The following is a 13,411-nucleotide window of genomic DNA, read 5'->3' on the forward strand; positions in this document are numbered from 1 at the left end:
AGGAAAGCACCTGGCAAAATGATAATAATTCATTAGATATGACCTGTAAATATCCTGTGTGTGTAGCATCAAAGGCCAGACAAAAATCCCAGTGTTTCAAGAGCAATTTTACTATCAAAATGGGGCTACCAGCGGTAGAGAAGAATGATGTAGGTAGTACAGGGCAATAACAATGGCATAAAATTTAACCTTAGACTGAGTAGCAGCAGATTGTTTTTGGTATGAATGCAGAAGTTGTTTAAGGGAGATAACAGAATCCCTGACATTTAGATAATTTATCACTTGAGTAGCCAAAGCACAAAGCATATTCTCTAATCCTGCACTGGCATGTCAGGTAAGGGACATCTTTTTCCTCTTTGCTATGGGAAGTGAATGATACAATGTAGAGGTATTATCTGTAATGTATTATTTCAGCACTTACGGGATGCAAAACTACCATTGATTTTCAATTTCTTTTAAATTGCAGTCCTGCAGAAGCAAACACCTTCACTGGAAATTCTGATAAACCTGAACACGAACAGTGGGCAGGAAGAAAGGTAATCTTCACACCCCAATTCACAATGAAGTCAGCTATTATACCTCAGGTATTGTACTTTACAAGGAAGAATCGGAGCCCATATGTTTTATTAAGGATATTTATTTTTTTGGTAAAGGAAACTGTACTTTAGTTTCATTGAGATGGCAACCAGAAGTGCAGGAATGTAGTTTGTATCTAAATGTAGGTCCTTGAGGTTTTAGTTTCCTTTATTCACTGAAGCTTAGTCAAGCAAATGAAGCTGACAAGGTTGAGCTACTGAAGTGCTTGCAGCGTAAGTCCCGGACTACAGCTCATTCCATTCACCCACTGAATAGGAGGCAGAGGTCACACGGCATTCCTGAGGCTAAGGGTACCCGCAGCCCAGCCTGGATGCTGTTGTGCTGTCCGGCCCTCTGAGAGCCCTTTATTTAAGCCATCAAGTTTGAGCTGTAAGCCTTTGTGAGCCCTGGCACAAAAGTACACACTGCTTCTGTGAGCAGGCAAAAAAGTAAAGCAGCACATAACCAACAGCCTCACAGATTAAAGATGCTTTACTCAGAAGTACTGATAGTTTTAGCAGATTGTTGGCTCTTTAAAGGTGCGCTGTGCCCAATCTCTTTTTCCTAACAGAGCACAACTTATTTATACTCCACAAGCACTTTAATGGCACACACATGCAACAGTCATCCTTCATTCAGAAACTGCTTTGCCCCTAAAATTCAGGGAAATGTTTGTTTTAGTAAATAAATATGACCCACTCCCCATGTTTCAAGTGTAATTTCCATATGTTTATGTCACTGCTGCCATATGTACTCTTGGCCACCTGCCTCATTGCTATTTCTCACTATGATATTTTCCTAGAAATGTTCAGATATTGTCAGTTGTCAGGACTACAATAAACCTTTAAGTAAGTGACTTTTTCTGGTTGGGACTTACACAGATGCATAAATGGAGGAAGCTCTAAATTTCTTGTGAGGCTGTAATAAATTTAACGCACATTTGCATCCCAAACCCCAAAGGGGAACAAGAACTGGTCTTTTGAAAAGTGAAAAAATCTCCACAGTACTTGTCAGGAAAGACTCTGTATCTCAGTGTAGCCATAAAAATCATGGAGAGTGTACTTATTTGAATTGAAATGAAACCATAGTAATCAGCCTAATTTTAAGGAAAGTGCTATGGGACTCTTGGAGACTGTGGCTGGTCAGGATCTTGACCGCTTCGTACCTGAAGGACAGACAGCTACAGCATCACTAAACACCACATTGGGGATTATTCATAAACTATTGTTTGTCATCTGTGTTGTTTATTGAGATGCCTTCATTTGCATTTCCAGTATGCAGTCAGGCAGCTGCCTGGTCACTGTGTGATATGTCTTACCTCTACAGAGGTAGATCAGAGGTAAGGCAATGTCACTCTTAAAAAAGGAAATAGGTATTTCTATCGGGAGCCTTTCAGTTCACACTGCAAAATCTGGTTTGGCATTTTTTGGCTTTTTGCCAGAGAACTGATTTATTGTTTCACTAACAAGAATGAGATACAGAATCAAGCCCTAGAAGTGTAGCAAAAAATACTGGATTGTTGTGTAACTTTCATTAACAGGGAAAATGGGTGTGCACAGGGAGAGGGTATAGATGCCTGAACAGCTTTATACTGAAAGTCTGTTACACTAAAAATGAAAAGGTCCTCATAACAGTCAGAATTTTTCTGATTTTCTTGCACAAATATCTGCTGGTCTGAAAACACCACTGAAAAGACTGGCATTCACATTTTTTTGATTTGCCATTTCATTTAAATAGTAAGAAACTAGAAAAATTTAGTCCAAATATTGAATGTGCTTTCCAGCTATTCTAGATCTTGACTAAACAGATGTGAATGCTTTCATTAATCAGATGTATGCACTTTTAGTAAAGTTTCTGCTTCCAGGAGGTATAAAATGACCCATAAATATTAAAAACCAAGGGAAAACATCCTGCTATGCAAATGCAATCACTTTTGTTGTCAGTACCATACAGCAACCTTAAGTCCCGGCATGCATGGGGCTGTAGAGACATTCCTTCATACTTCCCCTGCTCCATGAATATTGAACAAACTCCAGGCAAAAGGGATCTGCTTTAACATGAGGATACGAAAGACTCTTACCATACTACAGCAAACTGAATAGGGACTCTCTGTACTGCTCAGCCACAGCAAGTGCTGTGGCCTATTGCTTGAGTGAGTGCTCTACCTTTTAGTCTAAAAGAGTACTTCCTCCTTCAGCTGTGGTCTGAAAAGACTAAGACTGCTATGGTTTTGAAAACAGAAAGGTTCCTGTTTCCAAAAAACTGATTCTGGCTGTAAATCTTCAGCTGGGGTTGTCCCCCACTTTAGCTGGGAGCTGAGTGTAAGGAGGAGCCCCCAAGAAAGGCCAGTGCATCCAGGGAAGAGCTGATTTTTCTGAACCCAGAGAATACCCTGCACGCTGCCTGGGAGAAGATGATTTGGGTATTTGAATACCACTGGGCTGCAGAACATCTAAACGTCCAGGCACTGAAGTCTCCCCTTGTGAGTAACTTCCTTGACTAATTATGGTCTTAAGAAAGAAATTGGCAAATTCTTTTATGAAATCTATTTTTAAAAAGATGTTGCCTACAGTCGTTGCCAGTGTTGCAAAGCATATCAAACTGGTGTGACTAGCTGCTGATTTTTTCAAGGAAATGACTAGGCTCTATACTCAAAACTAACCAAGTCTCTCTGCAATATTATATTTTAATGTAAAATGAACTATATGAAACTGGCAGGGGTTTCATCACTAGGGAAGTGTTTTGAACATAACTCATGCCAGCCAGTTGCATGACTTCCATTTCCAAAAATTATTATTGTCGTGCAAAAAGTTCCCCTCTACTATGGTTTCTAATTGCCAGAATAGGACATATTATGTATCAAAATACGATGATTCTGTACCAATTCGGGTACTCATTTTCAAAGCCAGTACAGCCCTCTGCCTCGAGTGCCATGATTGTCTCAAACACCATGCACAGTTCTAGCAACCCAGACAAGCGAAAGAGAAGTTTTTCAGCTCTATCATAGGTATAACAATTTATTTAATCCATCCCTTAAACAAAAAAATGGATGACAACCTGTATACTCCATCTGTCTCAGTAGTAATACACTGACTGCTGAATGTCAACAATACCTTTAGCAATGACTGGGACATAAAGGACAAGAGGTTTGGCGTGGTTTGAGGCTCGATGCTCAACCTGAAACTCTTTAAGCAGAACTAATTCCTGAATGCACAGAGTCCCTCAGTCTTGGTTTGGGTGCCCAAAAATAGATAATTTGAAATTTTAGCTCTCTGCTGTCCTTGTTTCATGAAATTTCTATTTTGCCAACTACCAAGGAACTGTTCGAGGATCATGACAGGCACTTTATAAACACCATTTAACTTAAATATCAGATAAATGATTTTAATTTATAGTCAGCTTAAGCTTTCAGTAGGATCTACGTAAAATGTTGTATAACGTGCAGGGCTTCATTCTGTCCTTTGCCACATTGCTGACTTCGCTATCGTGACCTTGCTGTCAAGAACAGTGCCCAGTTGCTATCCCCGCAGTAAGCTGTTGGCACAGGTAGAAGTCAACAGCGTGGATGAACATTCATTTGTTGCATTACAATGGGAAGCCATAATATTAATCTGTCTGTGATCACTGGTTCAAATTTTGAGACTGCAAACCTTTTCAAAGATGAGTCATCCATCCATCCATCCATCCATTCTCTCTTTTGGAAAAAGCTGAAAGAAGTGATTCTAGCATGTCATTAATGAACCCTTTCAGTTAGACATTTACTACTTCTTTTTGGCCAAGGTTTTTTAAAGCAAACTGCTTAAAGAGCTCCTCCAGCCAAAAAACAATTAATTTTGAGGAGTGATTTCATTCTTCTCTCTCCCCCAGTTCCATCACTTACACAAAGCATAAATAGCATAATGTTTTCTTGCCATGATATACCAGGAAATGATGATGTTCTTTCTGAGGAAGAGGCAGGACACAGCAATGGAATTGTTAATTGCATGCAGCAATTGTTCCATTCTTCCTTTGAGATGCCCAGGACAAGCAGAACACTACTAGCTCCTCGAGGGCCAAGTTTTTAGTCTATTTCTCAGTCCAAGTTCTTGTGCCAAATCCTTGGTTCCAATGAGACTCATAAACTGAGCGTACATTGTGTTAGCCATTCTGGGATTAGTTGGCTCCTTACAAAGGGAAGAGGCGGTGGTGCACACACCCCAAAGCTGAGAAGGCTGAGTTTCTAAGAAGACGAGACTGGTTTTACATGCCAGCTCTATGCCTAATTTTCAAGCATAAACATATTCTGTCCAGTTGGGATTGAGGAGGCAAGACGATCCAGATTTAAGCTGATAGTATGCATAAAATAGTGGGCTACAGGGAATGGAGTGGAAAACTTATTAAGTATGTGTAGAGCAGATGGTGCATATGGCTGGAGAAGGAAACAAGCAAATATCTGGAGGAGTGGAGGCATCCATATTTTCTCAGGTGGAAAGGTGTCCTGCTTCCCATTACAAAAACAAATTCACTATCTGCCTGAAATTTTCCTTGAGAATTTGGTCTTGTATTTGGTCAATGTTTGTGTGTGTTTGTTTGACATGGATTGGGCACCTCCTATAAACTCCATGACATGGAAGTTACCAAGCCTACCATGTAAGTCCGAAGCACACCAGGATGAAACAACAGGTCAGATGTCAGGATCTTTCAATGACAGAGAAATTATTTACTCCAAATATGGTAATAATGCCACTGTCCTAGAGTTGTATTCCGAAAATAATCAACTTCTGTGGTATCAAGAAGAATCTTGAGATATATCCTGCAGATGAAGGACATAATACTATTGTACTACAACATACATGGTGGCTGGACTGGTAATCTCAATGGAAATTATGAACAGTGTAGGTTAGTTAATTACTTGAATTTAATTCTGTTAGTTTTTGAACAACTGTGTCCTATACCATAGGAACTGAGTGCTACATCTGACTTGGCACTGTAACTGCAATGAAGTCATCCTCAGGGACTTCATCTGACATGCAGGGTTCCCAACAGACAATTCCAACAATTTCCCATTGTATTTCACTTATGAATTATGTGAAACATGTTTGCTGGAGTCTTAAACCAGCCCAACTCCCTACAGCTGAATATTGACACTGCCAATCCATACTGGCATGTGTCTTGCGCAAGGAGATTTCTTCAGAAAGAACTATTTTAGGCTTTCTTGACTCATTTAGGTTAGGCTTATTGGGGCTTCTTTCTCCAGACTGTCTCAGCAAAAATAACATTTTAAATTCGTAGCCCTTTTTCTAAAAAAGGTTTGTTTCAACTTTAGGAAAACCCAGAGCTTTTTGTTCTTAGTTGAGGCGATACTTAACTGGGGGAAGGGACCCCAAAAGACCTAGCAGCCGAAAATGACACTTTTATATTTTAGCTAGGATTTTTTGCAGAATAATTTTCCAGTTTATCCTTACTTTCAGATTATACTTACAAAATCTCACAACTTCTTCAAATCCATGCTTTTCTACAGATTATTTTCCAAGAGACTTTCTGGTAGAAAATAGCTGTGTCCCAGACGCTAAGCTTTAGTATATTCATATGCTTGACAAACATTTGTAGACACATCCAAAGTGAGAAAGAGAATATATTACAGTGCAATCACTTCTGTAATTACAGTTCATAATTGATTTCAATTAGCTTTAAAGTAACTCATTTGCAAAGTGCCAGCAATATAGCCAGGGTGGAAGACACCTCCGTTCTGACTAGGGACCAAGTGCTCAGCTTCTTGGGCAGGCTTTACAGTACTTACTGTCTGCAGTTGTGGTTTATCTAGTTTCAGCATAGCTCAGCAGGACCACAGTTACAGCTCTGCTGTGGCTGCGTTAGAGATTTTCTTTCTCTCTGGAGGAAACACCCTACTCCTGAAATCCTACCACCACAGCAACCAGCATAAGAGATCTCATTTCCTGTGCTAACTACAGTCTTAGTCAAAGATTAAACTCATCACATGGGACTGAATGAAAAAACAAAGTTTGGGCAGGGGCTGAACTCCTTAAGAGACAAATCTGTGTATACAAAAGCTTTAGGTGATATGAGATGGCCTTGTGAGCAAAAGACATGACCACGCCAACATACAGCTACAAGTCTTTCTCAGTTTGCACACTATAGACTGTGCAAATCATATGGGGATGCTGGAAGTTGAAGTTCCTGCCTTAAGCAAAAAGGTAAGAGGCATATCCAGGCTCACCTGGCACTCTTTTTCTCTCCTTTCCCTCATGCCCCCTCCCCCCGAGAGAACAGCAGGGGCCATGCTGTTTCCTCCTGCCCCTGCAAGGGAGCTGGGATCTCCCACGCCATTACCTCATCCTGCCGGAGCGGCTTGAACTGATCCTTTAACAAGGCCTGGCTCCCTGCCTGCTGTCACCCATTTCCTGTGACCCCTTCAAGGGTCTGATTCAAAACACATTCCTTGCAGCAGCAATCTTTTGGCTGACTGCAGTGGGCCTTATAGAGCTCACGGTCCGTTTTGTTCAGTCCAGTGAAGGTTTTGGGGTTTGTTTTTCTTTTTCTTTTTTGTTTGGCTACTAGCCTTTTTTTTGTCCTTTATTTTTTTTGGTCAAGCACTGGAATGTGTAAGTACAACAAAAAAGTCAATAACATTACATAAACATATGCCTCTCATCCAGCCAGGGTGACCACTGCAGGCCAAACATAACAAACAGGCCAGGTTTATTTAGATTTATATTTATTTAAACCAGAAAAGTAAAGATTTAATTAGAGAAGCAATGTATTTTTTATTCCTTATTCCCTACAAAGTATATGCATAGCTCCAGAACCTGAAAATAAGATCCCAAAATGGAGAGATTAATATATTTGAAAAGAGAAAGGTTAAAAATGTTTGTGTCTGATGACTCTTCCAAATAATTTCAGCTACATAAATTTCCCCTGTATAGAGTTCTTAGAAACGCATTGGGAGAGGCTAACAGACCTGGTTTGATGTGGGTTTCATTTCTAGTCTTGCAGATGCGTAGCACTATAAATGAAATCGTAGGCTTCGTTAGCCATACTGGCACGGCCCAGCAGGCTTCCCAGAAATGCCACGTCTGTCGCTGACAACTACCTTTACCGAACATCAGTTCAGCAGAAAGCAAGTCTGATAAATTCCCTCGTGAAACATTACATCCAGTACAGATCGATTTGATAAACTGCAAAAGATTTTCAGTTTTATTAGTAACCTACTGGGCCAATGGTTATGGAAACAATAATTTATGCTAGACACTCTCTGAATTTTTTCAATTCAGTGGTTGCATTGCAAGGGTATGACACGCCTCACATTCTTTCGTAGCCACAGTGATTTCTGACCTAGAACATGAGCTTCCCTTCTAGACAGCTGAGATCTCTGTATATTCTTCCTGATCCTCACTTAGGTATTTAGTAGGTTAGACTGGACATTTTGACACAAGAAGCATTGTTTCTTGTTCAGCCATCAACATTAATATTTGTCTGTATGAAATTTTGGCCGATCACTGTGAATGCACTTGTAAACAGCCAGTGTAGCAGCAGAGGGAGATTCTTCTTGCTTTCTCTCCACTTTCTGAATATAGAGAAAATGCTCACAAACACTTCACAGCTACAGGTCTACTAGCTTCCACTACCTAGCCTTATGTTGAGGGGTTATATTCAAAGGAAACTTCAAGCACTGCTGTGGTATTGTGGCATCAATAAAACCCTGTGACATGCACTGCAGACTGGCAACCTCCTGCTCACAGCTGGGTGCAGGCAGAGGCCTTGCTGGCATGTCAGTCTCTGCTCTGCTGCAGGTGGGAGGGCAGGGAGAAGAGCTACGTGTAACTGCAGAAGGCTTGAGATGCCTATAAAATGTTTTGTGCATGTTTGTTGTGTGCATTTGTTGCTGGTGTGAATTATAGAACACAACAGTGAAAATCTTTTGTTCTCACGTTGAGAAGAAGAGTACATGGTCCTGTCATAGTTTGTAATTTTACCTTTCAGTTGCCAAGTACAATGCAGAATCTTAAGGCAGTGTTTTTTGCATGTTTCTGTGATGTTGTTTGGCTGCATTGTTAACTGTAACATTTTTAACAATTCTAAAGCATTTTAAGAAGAGAAAATATTGCAGTGGTTTTGTTTGCGTGTTCCTCTTAACCACATGTAGCTGTTTCACTGGATGTGTTTATTGGTTACCAGGGCAACAGTTTCAGATCTAGCACGATTACCTGTATCATACCACTCATCAGAGATCTGGGCAAACTTTGGAAACTTCTACATTGAGGAAATGCTGCTAGTTGCTAGGAGGCAGGAGCTTTCAAAAGCTGTATCAATGAAAATGCTGATATCACATGCTTATGTCAACGGCTTTAAAAATGTCATTAAATGATCAGTTCGCTTAAAATATATTTTACTATAAATATATTAGAGTCAAGAAAATAGCTGCTTCATCAGTCCATTAGCATAGTTCTATAGATGTGCTCATCTAGAATAAACTAACATCTTTTTAGAAAAGCATATCAGTTGTTACTTGAAGTCAGCTGTATTGTTGAGGCATAACTGATATTTGAAACAGCGCATACCTGCGTCCTAAAAAATGTTAAGAGTCCAGAGGTGGACACTGGACTCCAACTTTGTCATTAATCTCCTCTGTAAATCAAATTAAACATTCATTGAGATTTACAGGAATTCATCCTATATGCACAGAGAGGAGAAAGAAGGAGCTCTCGCAATATCCAAATTTCAGTAAGTCAGAGAGACTTTCCAGTTGGGAAATTCTGCAGACATGTGGCTGCTTTGGGGTCACAAGACAAAGAGTGAGCAACCGTTTAGCCTGCCCCATGGCAGTGGCAGCATGTGTTAGCAAGATTTTCTGAGTGAAGTATGAACAATCACTTTCACAGGGCTCATCCTCTCTCTGCAATATTCAGCTTTCTGTACGAAGAATGATAGGAGTGGCCATGGATGTTAGCCCTTCTCGGCCATTGCCCCAGCATGTGAAATAAGCAGGGTACCTTAAATACTATTTATGTAAGGTCTTACCCAAAAGGTATGGGTGTTATTATGCTGACTTTACATTTATAAAGAAAAGAGCACTAGAAGTAACTGTTTCCAGATTCCTTGTCTTAATTTTGGTCCTTTTCACAGCTGTCAATTAATAATGAGAACCAGGTTAGGGCAGACACAGTTAGACATAATTACAAAACTGACTACTGGCAGTTGTTTAAAAATGAGCACTAGGGAAATTTTGGTGTTTCCCATTCTTTGCAAGAGCAGCTGATAAAATCCCATCCACATTTATGAATTTCTTTGTTGCCAGAGTGGAGGCGTGTTGATCAGATTCTCCAATTTACTACACTGGTGGAGGAGGTAGATGGAGGATTTCCCCTGAGCAGGGAATGTTCTACTGCCACCAGTACAGCAGAGTCATCTGTGCTGCTTTCTCCATCAGACTCCACCTTTCCCATATGTGAATGAGAACAATACCTTGGAGTCAGGGAAAGGAGAGGGAAAAGCAGGGCTCAGCTATGTTTCCCTGTCTGATATAAGGAAATATTGCTCCTCTGTAGCTTTAATTGCTCCAGGTACTGGGCAGCTCCAAATAAATTAACTGCTTCTGGCTGCCTACAGCTCCCACTCATCAGAGTATCTAGCATTGCTGAAATACTAATACAAGGAGCTTAAACTCATTCATCAGCTTTACTAATTTCAGTAGTCTAAAAGCTGCCTTTTTGTTCACCTTCACCTTACATCTGTATTTTGAAGGGGTCCTACTGAAGTGTGTCTTCTTAGCTGATAACAGCCTCGCTCTTTGTAGCCATCTTCATCATCTTGAACCCTCTTCTTAGGAGCCTTCACTTTGTCCCATGACTGTTTTCTTCAGCTGGCACATTCCTGATTTTGTTATGCCATGTGATTCACCCACCTTTCTCAGTTCTTCATCAGCCATCCAAGCAGGCAACCTGCCTCAGTGCTGGTTGCAATGTGTGCTGCTCTCCTCTGGTACCTTGACTGCTGCATTTCCTTTCAGAAATTCTAGAAGTAGACTTGGACTTTGTGTTTTAGTCACCTGCTTACTTCTATGGCTGACAAATAAAGCAGCATCCCCAGGCTCTGATGATGAAGATCCACAGGTGAATGACAGAACTGTGTTGAAAAATCTGGCAAGGACCAATATTCTTACTTTGAATTTTTGTTTCTAATTCCACTGTTTTCCACAGCTGATGTGTCCCATATTATGGAGAAGCACGTTAAAAGGCAGCAGATTTCTCTCTTATTTGCCCTCCAGTTTAGCTAAAACTTCTTCCTCCACAGAAAGGCAAGAGGTAGGAGCTGCTACTATGACAGGCTGTATGAGGCAACTTCTAAAGAAAAATAAATATTTCTCAAATCTACCTTATTTTTGACAAGTTTCTAAGAAGCTCCACAAAAATATGATTAACTCAAGAAATTATTAGAGAAACATGTTCAGGGTGGTTTGGTTAGGTTTTTTTAGTGTTTCTTCCTCACTTTACAATGTAAATCTGCAAACTGAGGCATTGGTGAGTGTCTACCTGTATATGGTAGGTAACCCACATAATTGTGTACAAGATATTTACTCTGTTATATATATATGTAGATGCATCTGTCTAATATTTGTTTTAAAACCAAACTACTTTTCATGGGCAACAATGTCTTTGAGTTGCCTCTTCCTTTTCAATTTAGCAACGGCAATTTCGTAGTGTTGGGGCAAATTAGAACGGTTTCATCAGTTATTTCCTTCCTTCCTGTTCCACCAGCGGTGCAGGCTTTGAAATGACTTCTCAAAAACATCACTGCATGCAGAAATCACAGGACGCTTAGGCTCATAAAGCTGTCGAGGGCCATTCGTATCAGCTGCCCAGCTGGACAGCAGGCCAGCATGCACATGCCCGCATGGGGATAGAGCCCCTTTTGCTGCCCTGCGTCCCCCTTCCCTCCCCGTGCCCTGGCCAGGTACAAGCCACACAAAGTAATTTCAGCCTCCAGCCTGCCCTTCCCTGCTGCCCTGACGCTAACAGCCAGGCTTGGCCTCCGCCTCCCTGGCAAGCTCTGGACATCCTGTGGTGGCACAGGGCCTGAGGAAGGGCGATGGGGTTGGGGATTTCACTGCTGCTCTTGTGAGGAGCCCTCAGCCAGGAGGAGACGTAGAGCCCAAGGGCTCTGATGGTGGGGAGAAAGGCCTTCTCCAGAGCCCCCACTCCCGGGAGGGTGCAGGTGGCAGAGCCAGCATCAGCCCCACGTCCACCTCAGGGGGCAGCGGAACCGGTCATGCCAGCGGGTGGCTTCATCCTCCGGGCCTAAGCCCTCTTCGGGGTTTAACGAGCAATTAGCAACGCCGAATTAAGTCGCTGCTCGGCAGCTGGCGAGGGCTGGCGTGGAGCTGTCAGCCCTGAGGTGCTTGGAGGAGGGCGGGCAGGTGGGAACGAAAGAGCGGCGGAACGGGCGGGCGGCGCTTGGGGAGGCCGCCGGGAGGGCCGGGCTGGGTCGGGCGCCGGCTGCCGGAGAATGGCGCCGCTGCGGGTGCTGGAGCTCTACAGTGGCATCGGGGGGATGCACCAGGCCCTGAAAGGTACAGGCGAGCGGTCGCCGCTAGCGCGTCCCCTCGGTGCTTGCTGCCTCCCGCCCCCTCGCCTGCCTCCTTCCCCCCCCCCCCCCCCGGTGTCGCCATCTTCTCGATGGGACCCCGAGACCTGAGGAGAGGCTGTGGAGGGCGCCATTTTCTCGATAGGGTGGGCTAAGGTGGTCATTCTCCTCCCGCAGCCCGTTCCCTAGCCCCCTCCCACTGTCTTGCACAAGCACGGTGTGGAAGGAAGCGGTGGGGTGGAAGGGCGTCCCCCCATCCCAATCCCCGGCAGCATAACCTCCCGCTCTGCAGGGGCAGGGAGGTGACCTTATGGCGGTGGGGCTGGTGTTAAAGGGGGCCGGGGCCGTCTCACGGGCCTGCAGTTAGGGACTGCGTGGGGGTGAGGCGTGCGGGGCACGGGGCAGCTGAGTTTTGGCTGGCGATGTGTTTGCGCCGGGCGTCTGTGGCTGTAAACCGAACAGTGCCCGGAATCATTCCTGGCCTGCTGGGTGGCACCAGGTACCCGGGAGCACGCTGGGATGGAAATTATGGATCCATGGTCCTGCTTCGGCACGGGCAGCTGCTCCTGGGAAGGTTGTGGTTTTGTCTTCGTTAATACATGCTCTGTCTACTGGCAAACTCCAGCTGCAGATGGGATCTGATCATGCAGACGCACAGAATGATGGTCAAATTAGCCAGGGCTATTTGACCAAATTAGCCATTGGTGTGCATGCAGACTTGGTTTTCATTGCACTAGTTAGGTGAATAGCTGATGTGTGTTTCATATGTGAGACTGGTATAGCATTTTCTAGATACGAAAACTGGTATAGAGAGTTCATGCTTGACCATGTGCCCAGGTGAATTTTTGATCAGCTACGAGGAACCCTGAAGCTGAATTTGCTGTATTGTTAAGGCCTGGGTGACCTTCAGCAAGTCCTGTAGACTCTGACTTGGCTTCCCTGAATAAAAAACTGAGATAGGGCTATTGATCTCCTTTGTAAAGTACCCTGGGCCTTGTTACTTTGAAGTACAGGCTTCAACAAAAATTTTATAATTGAAGGGAATTACCATAATAATTTTAACTGCAATCCTTCAAATACTTCAGCCTTCATAAGCATTGACAGCCCTTCTATTATACTCTATAACAGAGAGCATTTTCGTAAAAACACGAGGTGAAAACTTATTTTGTTAATTTTCCAGTGAGCTGAGTAATATTAAAAGGTTATGCTTACAGAGTAAAATCCATTTAGCATCATTCATTCACTTAAAACATGC

The 13,411-nt window shown here is 42.8% G+C and overlaps 1 protein-coding gene across 15 annotated transcripts in view; it reads left to right on the plus strand.

The window, feature by feature from the left end:
• TRDMT1 (tRNA aspartic acid methyltransferase 1) overlaps positions 1–13,411 on the plus strand; it is a 52,141-nt gene that overhangs the window by 863 nt on the left and 37,867 nt on the right. For 7 of the 15 annotated variants that reach the window (XR_012624504.1, XR_012624498.1, XR_012624533.1 and 4 more), the window contains exon 1: positions 12,022–12,142. Coding sequence is in view for 6 of the 15 variants with exons in the window: in XM_074834633.1 (XP_074690734.1) it covers positions 12,079–12,142 (64 nt within the window). In the remaining 9 variants the exon portion in view is untranslated. Of the gene's footprint in view, positions 1–466; positions 537–11,703; positions 11,990–12,020; positions 12,143–12,709; positions 12,731–13,411 lie in introns of those variants that run through there. The other 8 variants (XM_074834679.1, XM_074834705.1, XM_074834634.1 and 5 more) reach the window with 6 other exon arrangements.

Source organism: Strix aluco, chromosome 1, assembly GCF_031877795.1.
Source record: "Strix aluco isolate bStrAlu1 chromosome 1, bStrAlu1.hap1, whole genome shotgun sequence".
Lineage (NCBI taxonomy): Eukaryota > Metazoa > Chordata > Aves > Strigiformes > Strigidae > Strix > Strix aluco.